We start from the raw sequence: 17,618 nt of genomic DNA on the forward strand, positions 1-17,618 counted from the left end.
ATGAAGGCTGGAATAGCCGCCCTCGCAGCCGGGATCCTCGGCGGCACCGGCGTGTTGCTCTTTCTCATCGCTTTCGGGACGGATTACTGGCTTCTAGCTACGGAGACCTGCGGCGTCTTCGAGCCTGGGAATAGCACGCTGCGGACCGGGGAGGTAAACTCTGAAATTTTTCCTTATTTCGGAAGAATTGACTTTTTAAAATAATTTAAAATTTTACATTTTTAAAGTTTTAAGTCTGTGATAATATTTATGCTCATTGGCAGTGACCTGCTAACGTAAAATGTCAACCTGAGCTAACTTTAAAATCCAAACACGCATTTCCATAGTATCTAGCATTTTGACTGAAGTAAAGTGCGTCTAGGAAACGTTAAGACAGCACCCCTGTAATCTGGCAGATACAAACATTAGGGAATGAAAGGCAAAAATGTAAGAGCTTTACTTGTTGACAGCATTTGCCTCTAAAGACAAAAGATATCTCCTGATATTTGCTGTTAAAAGATTTCTCTCTCTGTAGTTTCTTCATTTAAAAATAGTTCATATTTTAAAGCGTAGGGCTTGGTAATCATTTACATCTGAAGTGATATGACTACAGCACAGACAGAAAACAAAAGCGAACATCAGACACAGAGCAGACAAGAATTCCTGCCCGTCTAACAAGAAAAGGCCTATATATTTCAAAATTAAGATTTATATAGGATTTTAGTTAGCAGGAAATGTAGTTTCAAAGGACAATTTGGAATTTTAGTACTAACTGCTGGTATCACTTGTTTATAGATCCTTTCCAAAGTTTGATTTTAGCTGCACTTGCTATTGTCTAACTCTTCAATGAAATAACAACCAGATCAGTCCCCTGAGCCACCCACTCTTCCAAAATGTTTTTGCCCTGATCAATGTGTGGTTTCACTTACAAAACGACAGGAAGATCCTTGTGTGCAGACTTTTTGTTACTTCAATGTTCAGTCCCGTTAGGTTTGATTTTTTTTCTGGTGTGGTGAGTCACGTTGGGTAAGCATCATGATGCCAGCAAGAAATATTTTCTTTCATTTCAGAATCACATAATCAAATGTAGGACACTGTTCGCTTGAGTCGTGTTTCCAAATTACTTTCTCTATTGAAAAAAAAAAAAGAAATGATAGAAAAACTGCCTGGCAGAAGACACTGTCTTTACTGTTTAAAGCAGTGCAGTAAAGCCCTGGAGACGGCAGAGCGTCACGGACGGAGGAGTGCTGCTCAGTTTTTGTGCACTTGGGAAATGACAATGTTAATTGTTTCAGATTTTTTGTTTGTGTTGTTGTCTTTTAAAGTGGAGAGATTAGAGATGTTGCACTGCACGACATGAATAAGCATCTCAAACATTTCAGATGTGCTCTTGGCCGAACGTTAGTGTGCCTGTCGCTAAGGCAGAGTGACTTCAAAAGCGCCAGGCAGAAATAGGAACTGCTCTTATTCTTTCCTCTGAGCTATTTTATTTCTATTTCAGACACTGTGTCTATTATTTCTATTTCAGTTACCAGTTGTGTACTATGGGCTGTGTTTTTACCTTCTCTGCCCTTTCTCAAACTGGCAAATCCTGTCCCTTACAGATAAGGATGGTCTCGAGTATCTGCCAAACCGCGATTAAATGTGCCGTAGATGCACTAAGTCAGCAGCCAGCTGAAGTTTGAGGGCTGCATGTTAACATCGTCATAGTTAGTATTTTATCCTGAAAGTAAAAGGAGAATCAGGTCAGAGCTCTGGAAGCGGTCATAACTCGATGCATAAAAACCTCGTGGTGAGGGAAGTATCTTCTAGCACCTCCCCGTTGAGTCCCGGTCTCCTTTCCACACTTCACAGGGTCCAATTCGGTGTAGAGTTTCTCCATCCTCCACAAAATGTAATTTTATAAGAGTCACGTATCCTTTACCAAATTGTATGTGATAAAGGCAAAATTGATTTTGGTTATAGTTTTAATAAGTTTTTTGGTAAATAGTCCATGACTCAACTTTGCAATATCCTTCCTTCTGGAAAGACCTAAACCTCGTGGTCGCAGGTCTGGCCTGGGGGTTGAAGTAGACTCACCAAACAAGGAAAAATTATCAACATCCCTGTCCTGGTCTATGAGAAGACTAGTGTGGGCAGAGTGATTTTTAAGAGTGGTTTAGCGTGACTTCTACTGGGCTCAGCAGAGGGAGAGAAAGAAGAAAACCTTTGGGCTGGTGATTGGAAGAGGCTCAATGGGAGTTGGGCTGTCTTCTGGGGTTAAGCTAGACCTTACATGAATCCTGCAGAGTAGCAAGGACATCTGAACTGCTGGACTGGGTCACCCCTAAAATTGCTTACCTGGTAATCAGCCTGCTTCCAACTGGTTACAACAGCAGTAAAATTTACTTAAGGAAAGTATTTAAGAAGTAGAATACACCCAGAATGCTCTGCTGCCTGGTGTACCCGTCCAGCTCTGGCAAGCAGCGGTTTAAAGATATTTGAGAAAGAAGAAACTGTTTTGTGAAGGTCTGCAGGATGATTTGTTATCAGAACATTTTGTAGCTTTGATACGGCAGAAAGTCAAGGACAGCAGCTGCCCCTGTGTTCCCCAAACCCTCCAAAACCAACTCAAACAACAACAAATGAAAACCCCAATAAAAAGTGAAAGCAACAACTGTCTAAGCAAGAAATACACACTTTCCACCTTTCCACTGTGATCATCCCCATATCAGCTTGGGCTTTCACTCCTCCACAGGCCGAAACACCGACGGAGGTCAGGAAGGAGATCCTCACTTTCCATCACGAGGGCTTCTTCTGGCGGTGCTGGTTCTTTGGCGAGGGCCACCCGGAGACCATCTGGACCTTCTGGTACAGTGAGTACAGTGCCGCTGCACCACTTTCACAGCATTTGCTCACAGTTTGAATTGCAAACAAGCACAACTAGAGCTCCCAGGGATAAGGAGACTGTTGTCTTTATTTTATTTCTTTTTTTTTTTTTAATTTAATTCCCATAGCCTCTCTGTCAAAACCAAACTTCACTCACCCTTTCTGTGCTCTGTTTTTGACTTGGATTTTGCTCTCAGAGGGTTGTTCACAGAAATGTAGGAACCTCTTGATGCCATTTAACATATCACCTACAAAGTCTTATGGAGTGGTGGCTTCCACCAGCAAGGACAGCTTTCCCCCATATCTCTTAATGTTTGTGTTCAGCTAAGGTCTGCTAAATTTGAGCCCGTGCCTTTCCTGGCCCTTGGCATTGCTCTTCTGTTAGCGTTTTCAGCCATCGGAGTGTTCCCACCTCCCACTGATTTCAGCACAGGGAAGGCTGGACGCACACACGTGTGGTCTCCCTGGGTGCTCAGGACCTCTAGCAGTGGGCAGTGGTGGGCCATGGAGAGCCGTAACCACATGCGTTTATGCTCTTAAGCACAGAAGACCTTTATTTTAAAAGATCTTGCCTGTTCTGCTTTTTAAGGTCATTGAAATTACACGTGTGAATAAACAGAGACGGATGCAAAAGCTTTTTTTTTCTGCAAGAGCATTCACTCTTAAAAAAAAAAATTGAAGGAGAAGGTGAAGCCTGTTCTGAGACACCAGTTGGTGCTGACTGGTGGCCCACGTGCAGTGAAGTGTGGGGTCTTGGCCCAGTGAACCGGGTGCTCCCACCAGAAAGAGCAAAGGAGTGAGACCCCCCCACAACACGCCTGGCACCCGCCCCGCCGGCGGCCGAGCCAGCAACCAGCTCGCCTGCATTAGTGCACAGTGGGTAATTAGAGGACAGCCTTTCCCTGGGATGCCACAACCCTAGAGAAGTATTGGGGATACAAAAAGAGATTTTAAATAAGTTCTGCAAAGGGTTTAAAAGCTGCAAAAACCTTGACCCTGGGCTCGCTGGTGCTTCGGTCCACCCAAAGATGCCTGTGGAGCAGCGCGATCGCCTCGTAGGGCGTTCGGCTGCAAATAATGCGGGTTCCCACAACAAATTTACTCCACTGTGATTAAATTTCAGATGACCTTGCTGTCCCCCCGTCTCTGACCTGTGTTTCCTGTAAAATCTTGCAGGAGCGGTTACTGCCACTGTTCAACATGAGATTTTTCACACGGAAATTTTTTGATAAAAACGGACAGGTTAGAGAGAGGGAGTTTGCTGTCTAATTACATTATATGGAAATACATGATATAATGTAATGTTACCTGAAGTAAAAAGACTCTTTCTGATAACTGGCAAATTTGTGTTACTTCTTTAGGTATTTATTATAATAGGATTGATCATGGCAAATTAATTTGCTGCTCTCACGGATGTAATAATTAATTCAATAGGTATTCCATAGTCAATTTAGCATGAACTAATGTCCACCTATTATAAAGTGTTCCTTTGAGCTGGGGAACATATTTAAATAAGTGGCCAACCATTAATTAATTCATTTAACATTCATTCTATTACCGTTAATCATGATAAGCCTCAGTGGTATTAATATTGATGGGGCACTTCCATTCTAATTGTGCTTTCTCTTCTCACAAACTGGAGGTCTTGTAAGGTAGCTGGTTCTGGTACCCAAATACCTTTGCCCCTTCCAGGCGTCGGACACGCTTTCTGGAGGAAAATAGCAATGGGAATATTTACAGTAATTTGAGTTACTCCATCTTTCATGATTTATGTCCACCTCAGACTCAGGTTATGAAGATGAGATGTATGGGTAGCAGTCTCAGATCCTGTTATGCCTCCCCTCTCTCATCACTCTTCTTTTTCTCTTTTCTTTCTAACCAGGATTTACTGTCCTTCTTTACTCCCCAGCCTCCTGCCTTCCGGGGGGGTTCTGTAGGTTTTGCAAACTAGGGCATTGCCCTCTGAATACTGTAACTGTGATCTTGCAGAAAATAAAAGCAAACCGGTTTTTCTTTGTTGCTGTTCTTTTTCAGCCAGCCAAGCACACCCCAAGTTCTGCATGCATGGCTACCTCTTTCCCATGCCCATTGCTCTCGGACCTTTCCCCCATCCTTCCTACGACACGACCGCAGGTGGGTTTTCTTTCCTGCTCCCCCAGCAGCTCCTTTCCCAAGCGACCGGGCAGAGATTTACGATGCGGGTCAGTGCTGCGGGTCTCCCATTGCAAATGCACGTAGCCAAGCAGGACCAAGACTTTTGGAAAGCTCCTTTACAAAATGGCCTCGCTTAGTTGACTGCCCCAAGCCGTGAGCACATCGGGATGTTCTCCCACGTCTTCTCTCCCCCAGAGCCAGCCATGCCTGGCCATAAGCCATGCACCCTCCCGCTGGGTGCTCGGTGCCTACGCCTATGAGCAAGGGAGGATGCTAAATCCATCCTCTCCCTTCTCCCACCTCCTCACTCGCCAGGAGGAGCTGGAGGCAAAGGGCTTCTGCCCCATGGCCGAATCCAGACCCTGCAGGCAAGCAACACAAATCATTTCTCCTGGGCTTGTGGCAGTCCAGCCCTGACTTGTTTCCAGAGCCTGGCTTCCTGGGAGAGCTCTAGTGTTGGTTTGTTGCAAGACAAAATAAACAAGCACTGAAAAATCAGTTAAAGACCGAAGTGTTAGAAGATCCACGTAAGTGACTGGCTTATTTTTAATACACAAAATATGACACAGTTGGAGAGCTCTCCTTTCAACTGGTTCCCTTTTTATTTATGTTTCTCTATATTTTCAGAGTTCTTTAATGAATCAGCTGCTGTTAGGAATTTTAATTTGCTAAATTGGTGGCAGCAGCTAGAATTAATTCAATGATCTTTTTTGAAATGGATTGATTTCTTTAAATAGTGTGCATCACTCTGCGTTGCCTCCGGGGATCCGGGGCAGGCACACTGCACAAACAAACATCTTGACCTTTTCCTTAGCCTTTAGCAGTACCTTTTTTATTTTTATATTTTTTTTATGAGGAATTAATTAAAAAAAAAAAAAAAACACCAGCATTTGTCACTAGGAGCATGTGAGGGAGAGCAGCTAGTTTCTTTTGCTGTGCTGTGCAGGATTCCTGCCTCGGGGAACCTGCCGCAGCGTAAAATGGATACGAGGGACCTGTCGACGGCAGGAGGAGGAGCCCGTCGCAGGCTGTGTGTGGCAAACATGCGGGTTAAGCAGTGGGATTTTTTCAGCTGAGGAGAGGCAGGCGTGACGTCTAGTTTCTGAATGATCTCACTGATAAATGCACTATTTTTTCCATACTAAATAAAGGGCCCTGGAGGCATCTGTCCCTGCCCGTCAGCCCTTGCCATGACACCTTCTCAGCTGCCTCCCTGAAATGCCCACTGGGACGGGTCCCAGGAAGGCGCTGGGGAGGGGCTCTGCGCGGGGGCTGCACCCCGGGGTGCTGCGGGGCTCTGCCTGGAGGTTCCCAGCACCCACCCCGCTATGATCCCTGGGGAGAAGAGGGTGTCTCAGCACCCACATTTCGGGCAGCGGGAGCATTGTCTCCTCTGCTGCACCAACCTGCAAAGCATTGGGACATCTGCAGAGAGCAGACGCTTCTGTCGTTGAGACTCATTTTATTTCAAACCAGTCCATCCTCATATGCAAATGATGACAAAACAGGAGACCGTCCAAGAAGAGGGGTCCTCCAGCTATTACCTGCTCCAGAGATAATTCTGCCTTATCTGCATCCTCTTAGGCTCCCTGAGAGAAACGGGTGACGGGAGGTTAAACATGAAAATGAATTCTGTGGTTTTGGAGAGTTCAAGATACTTATCTCTCCCTAAGTGCCTCTCCTGACAAAATGGTTTCAAATGAGTAAAACGCATCTTCTCTGTATCATTTTTCTTTCAAGTGTGAATCATTTCAGCATTACCCACTTGCTCGTGCTCGGCTTAAATCTCTCTAACTAGCGCTTCTGAAAAACAACAGGCAGAGCAAGACGCAGTGGTCCGAGGGGATCAGATAAATCAGGGGAACAGGGAGCAGGGCATCAGAGGGTCTCTGCCTGAAGACCACCACCCTTGGCCAAGGTTTATGGCAGGGACTGGAAGAGACTTGGCTACTGGGAAACTGAAATTAATGGGCTACGTCCCATCCCGTGGGATGTGATGGAGGCAAGCTTGCTCCGCTCTGGCTGGTGTGGTTGCATGAAGTCACGGCAAAACCCCCAAATTCCACGGATGAAGAGGCAGCTGTTCTCTTGCCCTCTTCTCTGACTTGGAGTCAAGCAAGGCCAGTAATGGGGGAGATCCTGAGCTCCTGTTTTCCCCGCAGTCCTGCTAACAAAAACCACCTTTATTTTAAACCAGGAACCTGGCACCTTCTGTAAGTGTTAATGAAAATGGAACAAAGATGTGGTCTGATTCCATCTCTCCAAGTTTTGCTGTTTTCTTTCCTTTCTTGCCAAGCTCTTCCATCCCCCACAGGCACAGCTAAGCACGGTGTCCTTTACTCTCACCCACTTTTGCGCCGTGCTTCCCTGGCAAACCCTTCCAACCCCTTGTACTCATTCCAATCCCATTATGTAGGGCATGACATTCAACCTGAACTTGCACCAGTTTCAGGCACGTTGCGCCCATGCCGCGGCAGGGAGTTAGCAAAGCAGGAGCTCCAGCTCTGCCTGACGCGAGCAGCGTTACAGGCTATTGCTTTTACTGTTGCTGAAGCAGGGGTTAAGCATGGACTTCTGAAAAACATTTTTCCTCTCCTTTCCCCTGACTTTACTCTTTTTGACTGTGCAGTGTACAGAGGCTTCTGGACGGCGTTCATCGTGCTGGCCATCGCTGCCGGGCTGGTGGGAGGGCTGCTGCTGGTGTGCGGCGTGCCCTTCGTCAGCCCCCGCTCCTACAAAGTCGGAGGTGGATTCCTCCTCGCCTCGGGTAAGCTGCCGAGCTGCGGTAACGGGATACGGCCGGGGCAGGAATGCCGCGGCCGTGCACTGCTTCACGCACACAGGGGAAGGGGAGGCAGCCGGGGATGAGGCGCTGCTGGGGGTAGATGGGCGCTTTGGTGGGAGCTGCACTGACTTGGAGTCAATGATTTCCCTCTTCCCCTGCTGGAATTAAAACTCTGTGCTCAGTCAAGCTTTAGCAAGATAGTCCTTAGCCCTAGGGAGGCTGCGGTTTGGGAAAAATAGACCTTTTTTTTTTTTTTTTTTTTACTCTTCTATGCAACACAGAGGAGCAGAGCCTTTTATTTTAGTAAAGTCCCTAGCTGCGTTCAACCTGGGCAGCAATCAGCCACGCTCTGTTCCCCTAAGTCAGTCTTTGCATTTGGGCCTCTCCTGGCTCTGCTGTTAACATCTGGTAGAGCTGGAAACCCGCTGAGCGATGAAAGGCATGCCCAGCGATTCAAAATGGGAGGGCTGGCTTAATAAGACCTGAAAAGATAAAGCGGTGGCACAGCAGGAAAATGAAGTAAAAATAGGCATTTATTCATTATTCCTACTACCGTTACAAATGATTCCACTGAATTATCACTCGGGCTTTTCCCTTTTCTGTATTTGAGAAGGAATAACTGGCTCAACTAGTAGAAATACTTGATTTATAACAGTGACTCAAACTCAGAAAAAAAAGCTTTTTTGTGACTCAAGCAGCTAAAGGCTGGGGCTCAGCTGAACCATGCCAGGTGAAGGACTTCAAAATGAAATCAGGCCTTTCTCTGAAAAACCACTGCTCAGCTATGGAACCTGCACCAGGTCCTGCTTCCTCAGACACGGCATGAATCAAACATGAGCCAGTGTCTTTGCTCCCAGTTTGAGCTTTGAGAGTGCCCAAGTTTTTCGGGGCTGAAAACATTCATGAAAATATTTACCAAGAAAGGTCCCAACATTGACCTTGGAGGAACTCCACCTAAACTCCTTCCAATCCCCATTATTTACTTCCCTATCCATTTTATAGCTCCTCTCCTAATTTCTGTCTTCTCCAGATGTGCTAATAATTAACCGTGTGACACCAGCTGAGCTGCTTGTTAAAATGAAGCTAGATGACATCTATCTATTTGTCTCAAAAATCTGGAAGGCACTAAATCAATGCGGCCCTACCTGCCTCTGCTAATTTGCTTTGTGTTTTGTCCGATTTTTCCATTTGCCTCCAGGTCTTCAGTTACTGAAGTGAGGCCAGCAAGCCTGGGGGTATCTGCTTATCTCGCTCTTATATAGTTTAATAAATGCTTGGTTGGGTTTAATTTTTCTAAAGGTAAATTTCATGTGGTTTTACACGCATGGATTTCATTTGGGAATACAAGACGTCTTGCTGTCAGATCTCCATCAGGTTCCAATGCCTTCTACTGAGTAGTGTTGGCCACTTGACATGTGCGTGCGTTGAGGTCATCTCTTCTTGTGAGACTAGGGCTGAATATTTGAATCCTCTCAGGCGTGACACTCTGACTACCTCAGTTAAAGCCCTACTTCTTCAAAACACTCAATTTTCAGCCCAAATGGAAGAACTGAGATCGATCACCTTCTGACACTGGCCAGGTAAAACCAAGTACCACACAGAAAAGGGTGTCGGGTAATATTGAATCACTGGATTCCATTTTTTTCATTGTTTTTGCACTTTATTTGACTACTTCTTGATTAAAAGGCTGGGGCATAGAATTTGACACTTTTTAGAAGAGCTGATTATGCATCACATAAACCTCTTGGCATTAGACAAAGATGCTGCTGTTTAAATTGAATTTTGTATTAATGCAGTTTCAATCTGAACGGCGATCATTGTTATTAACTGTCATTAGGAGGAATGAGTTCAGCTGGAAGAGAATTCCTGCTAAATTTCCAGTCTAAATGATAGCTAGGAGAATGCAATATTCTTTCAGCATTTTCAGCAAAGTTTGCTTAGAGTTTCAGCTGATCCTTTCTTTTTGGGGGGGAGTATGCTGAACTCAGGCCTCTCATCCTGCTTGGCACTGGCTTCCTGATGGATTCGGGATGCATCCCTCTGTGGTTATTTTCTCACTATCCCTTCTAAAAATATTTTGCATGATTGTGCTAAGCAGTAGGAACAATAGATTTAACACAGCTTCAACTCCCTAGCCATCCCTTTCCTTTGGCTAGTGGGATGTGGAGAGACGATGCAGGAGAAAGCGCGTCTTGTCTTCTAATCATGGCCTGCGGGTCAGTGTTAATTAACCTCCCTCGCAGAAATGATCTCTCCTTGAGGAAGTGTGAAAACGCTGGCAATTTGTAGAGTGGGAATGTGGACTGGCAGTCGGATGGTGAGATGGGGCACCATGGCTGCGAGATGCCCCGGCCTCTCAGGGCATCCTTTATATGCAACTTTATTCTGCCCATAAACTCCCTCTGCCCCTTTTGGCAGCAGCCCACGCTGAGGTCACGAAATCACAGCCGTGGTTAATCATTGCAAAATGATGCAACGTTTGCCACCGGAAGGCTCTAAAGATATTACTGGTGCAAATGCACTCCCAAGCGCATTTATGGATAACCAGCCTGACAGGATCTCGAGGAGTTACGTGTGCCCCTCCGTCGCCGGGGGGAATTCAGCGCGTTAGGGTGAAGAATGTTATCGCTCAATTAGATTCCTCTGGGTTTCCTCTCCGAGATGCCTTTTATTTACTGTACTTCCAAGAGGACAAATCTGACTGCCTGCCAGCTACCGTAACGAATGTAGTGCTCGGTGGGTGGTGTTTCTGAGAGCCCTTTCAAAGGACCGGAGCCATCCCCCTTGATTTCCTCTGCTGGGTGGCTCGGGAAATACAGCCGGAGCCCATCTGACATTTGCTGCTGCTTGCATTTGCACATCTACTGCCCCAGCTGAGCAGTTATCCTTGCCAGCCTGCTCCCAAAAGCGCCTGGATTGCATGAGCAAATAGCCGGCGTGCTGCTTTCCTTCTAACGTTTGCCATCTCAGACTTAGCTCCAGCGCTTGCAAGGGGGAGGCAGCTACTGCCTGGTGACTAATTGTCCCCTTGTTTCAACAGTCTGATGGCAATATGATTAATTATCACTACAGTGTCACCGAGAGGGCTGGGTGAACGCTGCACTGCAGCTTCTGGAAACTGTTTGAACTGCTGAGACAACTTTGCTTGTGCTCCTTGGTTTTCCGTGCCTGTGCTCCTGGGTTTTCATTTCCTCTGGGCGTTCTAGAGACCAAGCTTAGACGTGAGCACACGATTCATCCAGACCTAGGGCAATTACTGAGCTTGCAGCGCTGCCCTGATACGTCTGGACCGGCTGCGTAGCTGTAGGCTGTAGTGAAAAAATGACCTGAGCCCAACCTGGGGGCTTGCTCGGGGGTGAGGAGGCTGCTCTGGAGGGAGCGGACAGGCAAAGCGTCAGCGTGGGGTGAGTTTTCAAAGCAAGCAATAAGGATGCGTGTCCCAGGTAATGTTAGGCAACCTAACGAGGAGCTCGTTGCCAGCTCGCCTTACACTGGAAAGCACAGAAACATGATGAACCATGTACAGTCTACACTTCTTCCAGCTGCTGTGGTCCCGGTGCTGTCTCTCCAGCATCCCCACCTGCGTGGCATGCAGCGGTGCGCTCGCACCGTCCCGCAGCCGCAGGATCGTGTGGCCGGGGGCTGCTTCCAGCGGGCAAAGGCAGCACAAAGCCTCTCTTGCACTTCCAGAGCCGTGTCATGGTCCTGAGAGAGGAGCACGGCGTGCACTTAGACCAACCTGTTCTTCAGTGTGAGCCAACTGCATTAAAAAAAAGGCTGCTTTGCCAGTCCTATGACTAAAAGTGCTGAATTCTGTGCTCAGATTCCTCTTCCCAAATCAAGCATCTCCATTTTGGCAATCTCAGGCTCCCCACATGCGGTGAAGACTCACAGTTATGGAAGGGCAGCTGAAGATCACCCCTCCACTTCCTCAGTATTAACATCCTTAAGAGGCAACTGGTGAGAAAGGCAGAGGAGTCAAAGCTCATTTTTCTCGTAATTAGCAGATTACACGAAGGTTCAGTAGCTCCCACAGAATAAGAGTTAAAGATTGAGTTCACTCACCTGTCCCTACAATCAGCAGCTATAAAGGTGTCACAAGGATATAAAGTGAGAGAAAGAAAAAGCCCGACTCCGATTTACTCACAATGAAGGTGCAGCTCTCCTGGGAGGGGGAGATGGCACGCCGGGGTTCGTTGTCCTGCAGTCAGCAGCGTACGGAGGAGAAAGATTTAATACCCCACTTCAATTTTCTTGCCATTAGCCCCTCCCCAGAAGATGCCGTTGACCTCATCAGCATTGAGATGGAGTTTCGCAGTTAATTTTTCTTCCATACCATCCTAATGAACAGAGGCAAAGAGGGAAAGGGAGAGAAAGAAAGAGATCACTTGGCTCCTTTTCTGGTGGTGGAAACCACAGGGATGCTGAGAGGAGCGTGGGGATGGTCTCGTTTGATGAGGTCTTCACTTACACTCACCCAAACCCAGCACATGTCCTGCCTCTCAGGCATGTGTGCTGGTGCCGGGCTCGCTTCTGGGGCAGAAAACTAGATTTTTTTCAGTTTTTCATTTTGCTGCCCAAGGCAGGAAGAGCTCTGTCTCTGTACATGCGAAGCCACTTGGGGCTGGCAGGAATCGAAGATGTCTTTCTGCTGCGGCCGAGACTAAAAACCCCTGAAAGGAGGTGGTAAAGTGACACCTGTTCAAAAGAGGAAAATTCCAAAATAAAATAGCATTTCAAAACAAAACTTCCTTTGGTGATACGGGAGTGAAACATCCTGATATTCTCATTATGAAGAGTCTACTGATGCCTAAAAGCATGACAAATTTTTGGCAGTTTCATGAATACGTGTGATTGTTCCAAGTAAGCATTTTTTTGCTGAAGAGTTTTCAGTGAGCTGCCCTTTCTGCGCTTCCATCGTCCTTCTTTGGCTGCACCTGCCCTTTTGATTTTGTTTTCTCACTGAGGAGACGGTGCAAATCCCAGGGACTCCTCGCCACTCGGCTGTAATTATTCCAGGGAAGAAGGCTGCTTACTTTACATTTTCTTGTCATTTTCCCCGAGTGTGAAAACGTTCTTAATTTAGATGCCGTGGCTGTGCCATCACCTCCAGCACCTGTTTAATAATAAATCCTTCCACACCGAGACCTGGTGCTTCTCCTGGGGCGAGGGGAGGGACCGTTTCCCCATCCTTAGCTCCTGGCGAGCTCGGGGACTGTGCCACCCGCTCGCGGGGCTTCCCCGCACCCTCCTCAGTAAGAACTGGTAGGTTTTAATCTGATTTCTTCAATAAATGAGGCTTAGGCAATTTAAATTGTCCTGGGCTGATTCAATGCAAAACCCTGTGTTATTTAAAGATAAGTAAGAGAATTCTGGAAGAAAAAGCAGCCGTAGCCGTGTCCTCTGTCCCGCCGGGGCTACGTTTTTATTTGTGTCTCTTACGGTAGGTATTATAAGTTAATGAAATAGAAATTGATCTTTAAAAGAGCACTTTTCAAGGTTCACTTGCTATCTAATTAATTTAATTTTAAATTACATCAGTAATAAAGACTTAATTGCCTTCTTATCAATATATTGTATTTTGTAAAGGACATGTGACTATTTAAACATGCAATCGTTTTCTTAGAGTAGAATAGTTGGTATTTTAAGCACACAACTAGCACATTAAGTGTAAAATATTTATTTGTGCACTTAATTTCAAGTGGTATCAAAATCTCAATGAACATGCAAATGTTACAACAGCTGCTATTTAACTCCTAGCCTGCCTCTCCAGCAAATGTAAGGACTTTCCTATCTAAGGGAGAATGGTTTGAAGTAACAGCGTGTGGTGACGTAAAGTCTATTCATATGGTTACACCAATCTTTGGTTATTAAGATTCAATTTGGGGTCTTAGGGTATAGGAGGCAGTTTCATAGACGTGACACCTTAGGATGGGTAGCTTCAACTTCTCTATAAGACGCGGTGAGGACTTTGAACCCTCTGTACCTTCACATAAGTCTCATTTTTGGCTACACGAAGTGACACGGAGGTCTGTAGCAGCAGATGTGCTTATATCCATTATAAGCAGAAACGCAGTTAAACACTGATGTGTTGTCTCTGACGGAGGTTTCAGTAACCACCATTGCTAAGCAGATATATCAATGTCAAGCTTTACCCGCTTCCTTTGCTTAGCATGGGAGCTGGATTTTGTAGTGTATAAGCTGCCAGGAAGAATAATTAAATATAGTACAAGCTACCTTTGATTTAAAAATTGCAAGGGGAGAAATTAAATCCAGCAGAAGCCACAACACATCCACAGAACTGTGTGGTAACTTGTCAACTAAATTAATTTCGAACTGTTCACTTTTGCTATAAAAATATTCTAATCTGTGATGTATTTCTTTCATATATGCCTGTGTATGTGCGTATATCTATATGTTATATGGCACCATTTAAAAACAGCAAGCTTCTAGCTGTGAAGTAGGAAGATCAGATATTACTGAAGTGCTTTCAGGTCTGTCATCACACCGTCTCTATTTAGTTTTAAGATATGTTGACTTTAAAATGCACTGTATATATTCTTTGATGCAACGCAGTAAATAATATTGGGACACACTAGTTTTTGTCATCTGCTTCACACTGGGGAGCTAGACCCACAGACTCCGACCACCATCACTTAGTGCGTTATGGGGAAAGGAGGTCCCTGTTAAGGCACCGAAGCCCCCAAACCCACCGAGGGCTGCACCAGGTCCGGGAGGTGCCTGTTCGCCACGTGCTTTTCAGATGTGACCGAGATCTTCCTGCAAACGTTCACCTTCGACGGGTACGCATCTGGAAAAACGAGACCGCGAGGTCTCACGGGAGATCTGCTATTTGGGTCACAGGCATCCTGCAAGGCTTGGGAGGCTTGAGGGTGGCCTCAGCCCTCCTCCCGTCTGGCTCAGGGGAGGGCAAAGGGGGTCTCATTTGCCAAGAAAAAGACTTTTCTAGCCTCATGGTATAAGCTGTTTATTATTCTTTTTAATATTCTGTTATTTAGTAGCCCAATCTGAGATTAGTATCTCACAGCTATATGCCTTTTCCACCCTATTATGTGTTATTTCTCTGCAAAATAGGATCGTTGGTACTCCATGCCATGTGTTTTAATACTCGGTTGCAAAGCTCAGTTTAAGGAAGGGTAACACAAGACGTGAAGGGGAACTGCCATGAGCTGCAGCAGCCGCTCGGGCGTCTGCGTGGGCTCTGCTTGCGCCAGTGCTGGGGGTAGCAGGTTCAGTGCTGGATAACGCTTGCCATCAGCAGGACTGATCCCCGTATCTTTGCATTTCTGGTGGAAACTGGATCTGACACTACTTGGAAGGGTAGCTAGAAAAAGGAAAAAAAAAAAAAAAATCAGTCTTAGTCTCGCCTTCTCGCTCATCTCAGACAAAAATAAAAAAGGCAAAACAACCCACTGTTAAGACAGGAATGCAGAGTTAGCCTCATGCAGATCCCTGCTGTGAACGTCAGCCATGTTCCGGATGGTTTCTCCATGGCTGTATCCAGCTGTAACGGAGCCCTCACTGTGCCTGCGGCTGGCCGGGAGCTGGTCTGGGTGGTGTGGGTCTCTCCCACGGCAAGGGGGCTTGGCTTGCACAGGAACCTGCAGAGCAATGTCGTGAATAATAATTCTGCAACACTAAGCTTTGATGCAAAGGACCTGCAAGAATAAATGGAAATCTGTTGCGATCTTGTCTCAATTTTATTTCTGTGTTTCGTATGCTGGTTGTAAGCAGAGAATAACTCATCTTTGTCTCTCTTTCCAGGAGGCTTATTTCTCCTGCTCATATGTCTCTTTGTGATGTGGAAGGAGTTTGCCGCTGATTTTCAGAAGTACATCCTTCTGGAGAGAAGTGAGAAATGCATGGACGACGTACCCGTGCACGTGTATTATGGCTGGTCGTTCATGTTCGCTGCAGCGGGGGTGCCCCTGGTTTTACTTTCCGGACTCCTCTTCTACCTGGTCGGCAGAGACATTATGAAGTCCCTGGCGTAAGACAAATTTGGAGAAGGCCTTTGAGAAAACTGGTGATGTTCCTTGTAATGCAACATACACAAGTTTTGAGGACTAGATCGTTTTTGTAGCTATAATTGTCAGCATAGGTGCATGATTACACTCGCTCTTACGTGGAGGCAGGGATGGACCACTGAGCATCCAACCACTGTCAGTCCAAAACCAGCCCCAGCTGAAGGTCCACCTTCAGCATCTTTACACTTTGGAGAAATTTAGACGTTTCTATGGGTTTTGCATCAGTTTTCTCTGCAGCCCAAGAGCCTTTGCTGTGAGAAGCGGCTCCCCCGGCTCTCAGCAGAGCCCCACATCCATATTCAGCAGAGCTGGAGTTTTATGGCGTTCCCAGCATCCTTGTTTCTTGTAAAAGGTAATCGAATCCGGCTGCGATGGTGTACGCTATAATGTCTACTTCTGAAAAGCAATTAAGGATGATTTTTTTTTTTAGCTCGCTCTAATTGACGTCAAAGGACAACCATTTTAATGGGATGTCGGGAAACATAAACTTTTTTTTTGTTAGAAGCCCTGATTCTGAAGATACAAATGTACCTGGGCCTAACCTAACTTTCAGTAAGTGAATAAACCAATTTCTGTGGCATGAAACATAACATGAATTAATTAGTATTTCTCTACAGCACCACATTACTCTGCATTTAATATTTCCCCCAGACGCGGTGTTGTGGGGCTTCTCAACCCCAAAACTGAAAGATGGTCAGAGTTGGGGGAAAGGGAGTGGGAACAATAGCGCTATTATTTTTTATTTTGTTTGTTATGGTAGACCATGGGACCTTGTTGTATTTTACGGCCGTAGCCACAAGACTCAACTCCAAAAAGACAAATTATATGCCATTTAGATACTTTTAAATTCTTGCAATTGCTCAGATGTACATTGTTTGACAGACTACAGAGGTCCCACTAAGAGTAATGCATGCTAATTTTACACCAAACTATTGAGGTACAGGAGGTGGAGTAATTTATACTGTACACGTGGAGGTTTGTAAAGACACTTGAGAAATGACAGAGATTTGATCTTGTCATGTTTTTCAGGCTGGATCTTGATGCTTTGAAGTAGTTTGCTGGGCCCTTGCTTGCTGAAGTCATTTGCATAAATTTTAAATCAAACTTCCTAAAAATGCACGCTCTTCTCCTGAATGTCATAGTTTGTGCTAAACATATATCTCCCAAGCTTTATGTCATACTATTGACTCAGTATAGTTAATTAATAATGTAATGTAAATCTCTTCTAGAAAGCAGTGAAGATTGTTGGCAGTATAAAAATGTTTGTTAATGCTCTTCATAAAATATTATTCAAGTCTGGCATTTCTTTCCTTTTGGAGCAAGTTCTAATTATTCTTTTACAAGATTCATGGCATACATAGAGTGAGAAATTGTAATTCCCGCATGTAAAGATTAGTTCTTTCACATGAATAACAGGCTTGGGCTACAGTTCTTAAGCAAAATTCACACTGTTTTCCCTTAATAGAAATTTTGTTTGAATAGAATTCGTATATACAGGTAAAAATCATGGGGTTTTTCCCAATGAATAGATGTTTCATGATATTTACAAATACACAGATATTTTGGTATTTTATTTGGCCATTCTAAACTGTTTTTTTTCCCACAATATCTCCTTGGGTTATGCCTGTGCCCCATCAGTTCTTCAAGTGATAATTTCTCACTATAAATTCCCTTTGAATAATTTTTGTCATTTAATTATCTATTCAGAGTAGAGATGAACACTTACGGTCACAAAGAATAAAAGTACATAATCCAGGAGCAGAAGAGGTCAAGATTTACAGTCA

The 17,618-nt window shown here is 45.2% G+C and overlaps 1 protein-coding gene across 1 annotated transcript; it reads left to right on the top strand.

Annotated features, from left to right (window-relative positions):
• On the top strand, window positions 1-15,801 carry LOC104257708 (transmembrane protein 182-like). The gene is made up of 5 exons (XM_009812571.2): window positions 1-153; window positions 2,717-2,834; window positions 4,882-4,980; window positions 7,631-7,768; window positions 15,572-15,801. Exons 1-5 carry the CDS (start codon window positions 1-3, stop codon window positions 15,799-15,801), a joined length of 738 nt encoding a protein of 245 aa, XP_009810873.2.
• Window positions 15,802-17,618: the final 1,817 nt, after the last annotated feature.

Source organism: Gavia stellata, chromosome 14 (assembly GCF_030936135.1).
Source record: "Gavia stellata isolate bGavSte3 chromosome 14, bGavSte3.hap2, whole genome shotgun sequence".
Taxonomy (NCBI): domain Eukaryota; kingdom Metazoa; phylum Chordata; class Aves; order Gaviiformes; family Gaviidae; genus Gavia; species Gavia stellata.

Excerpts from the sequence above, each read along its gene's own strand:
- LOC104257708 (XM_009812571.2), top strand. The coding sequence starts at position 1 with ATGAAGGCTGGAATAGCCGCCCTCGCAGCCGGGATCCTCGGCGGCACC. Across the intron at positions 154-2,716 it reads GCACGCTGCGGACCGGGGAG|GCCGAAACACCGACGGAGGT; the intron begins GTAAACTCTGAA and ends ACTCCTCCACAG. Across the intron at positions 7,769-15,571 it reads TGGATTCCTCCTCGCCTCGG|GAGGCTTATTTCTCCTGCTC; the intron begins GTAAGCTGCCGA and ends CTCTCTTTCCAG.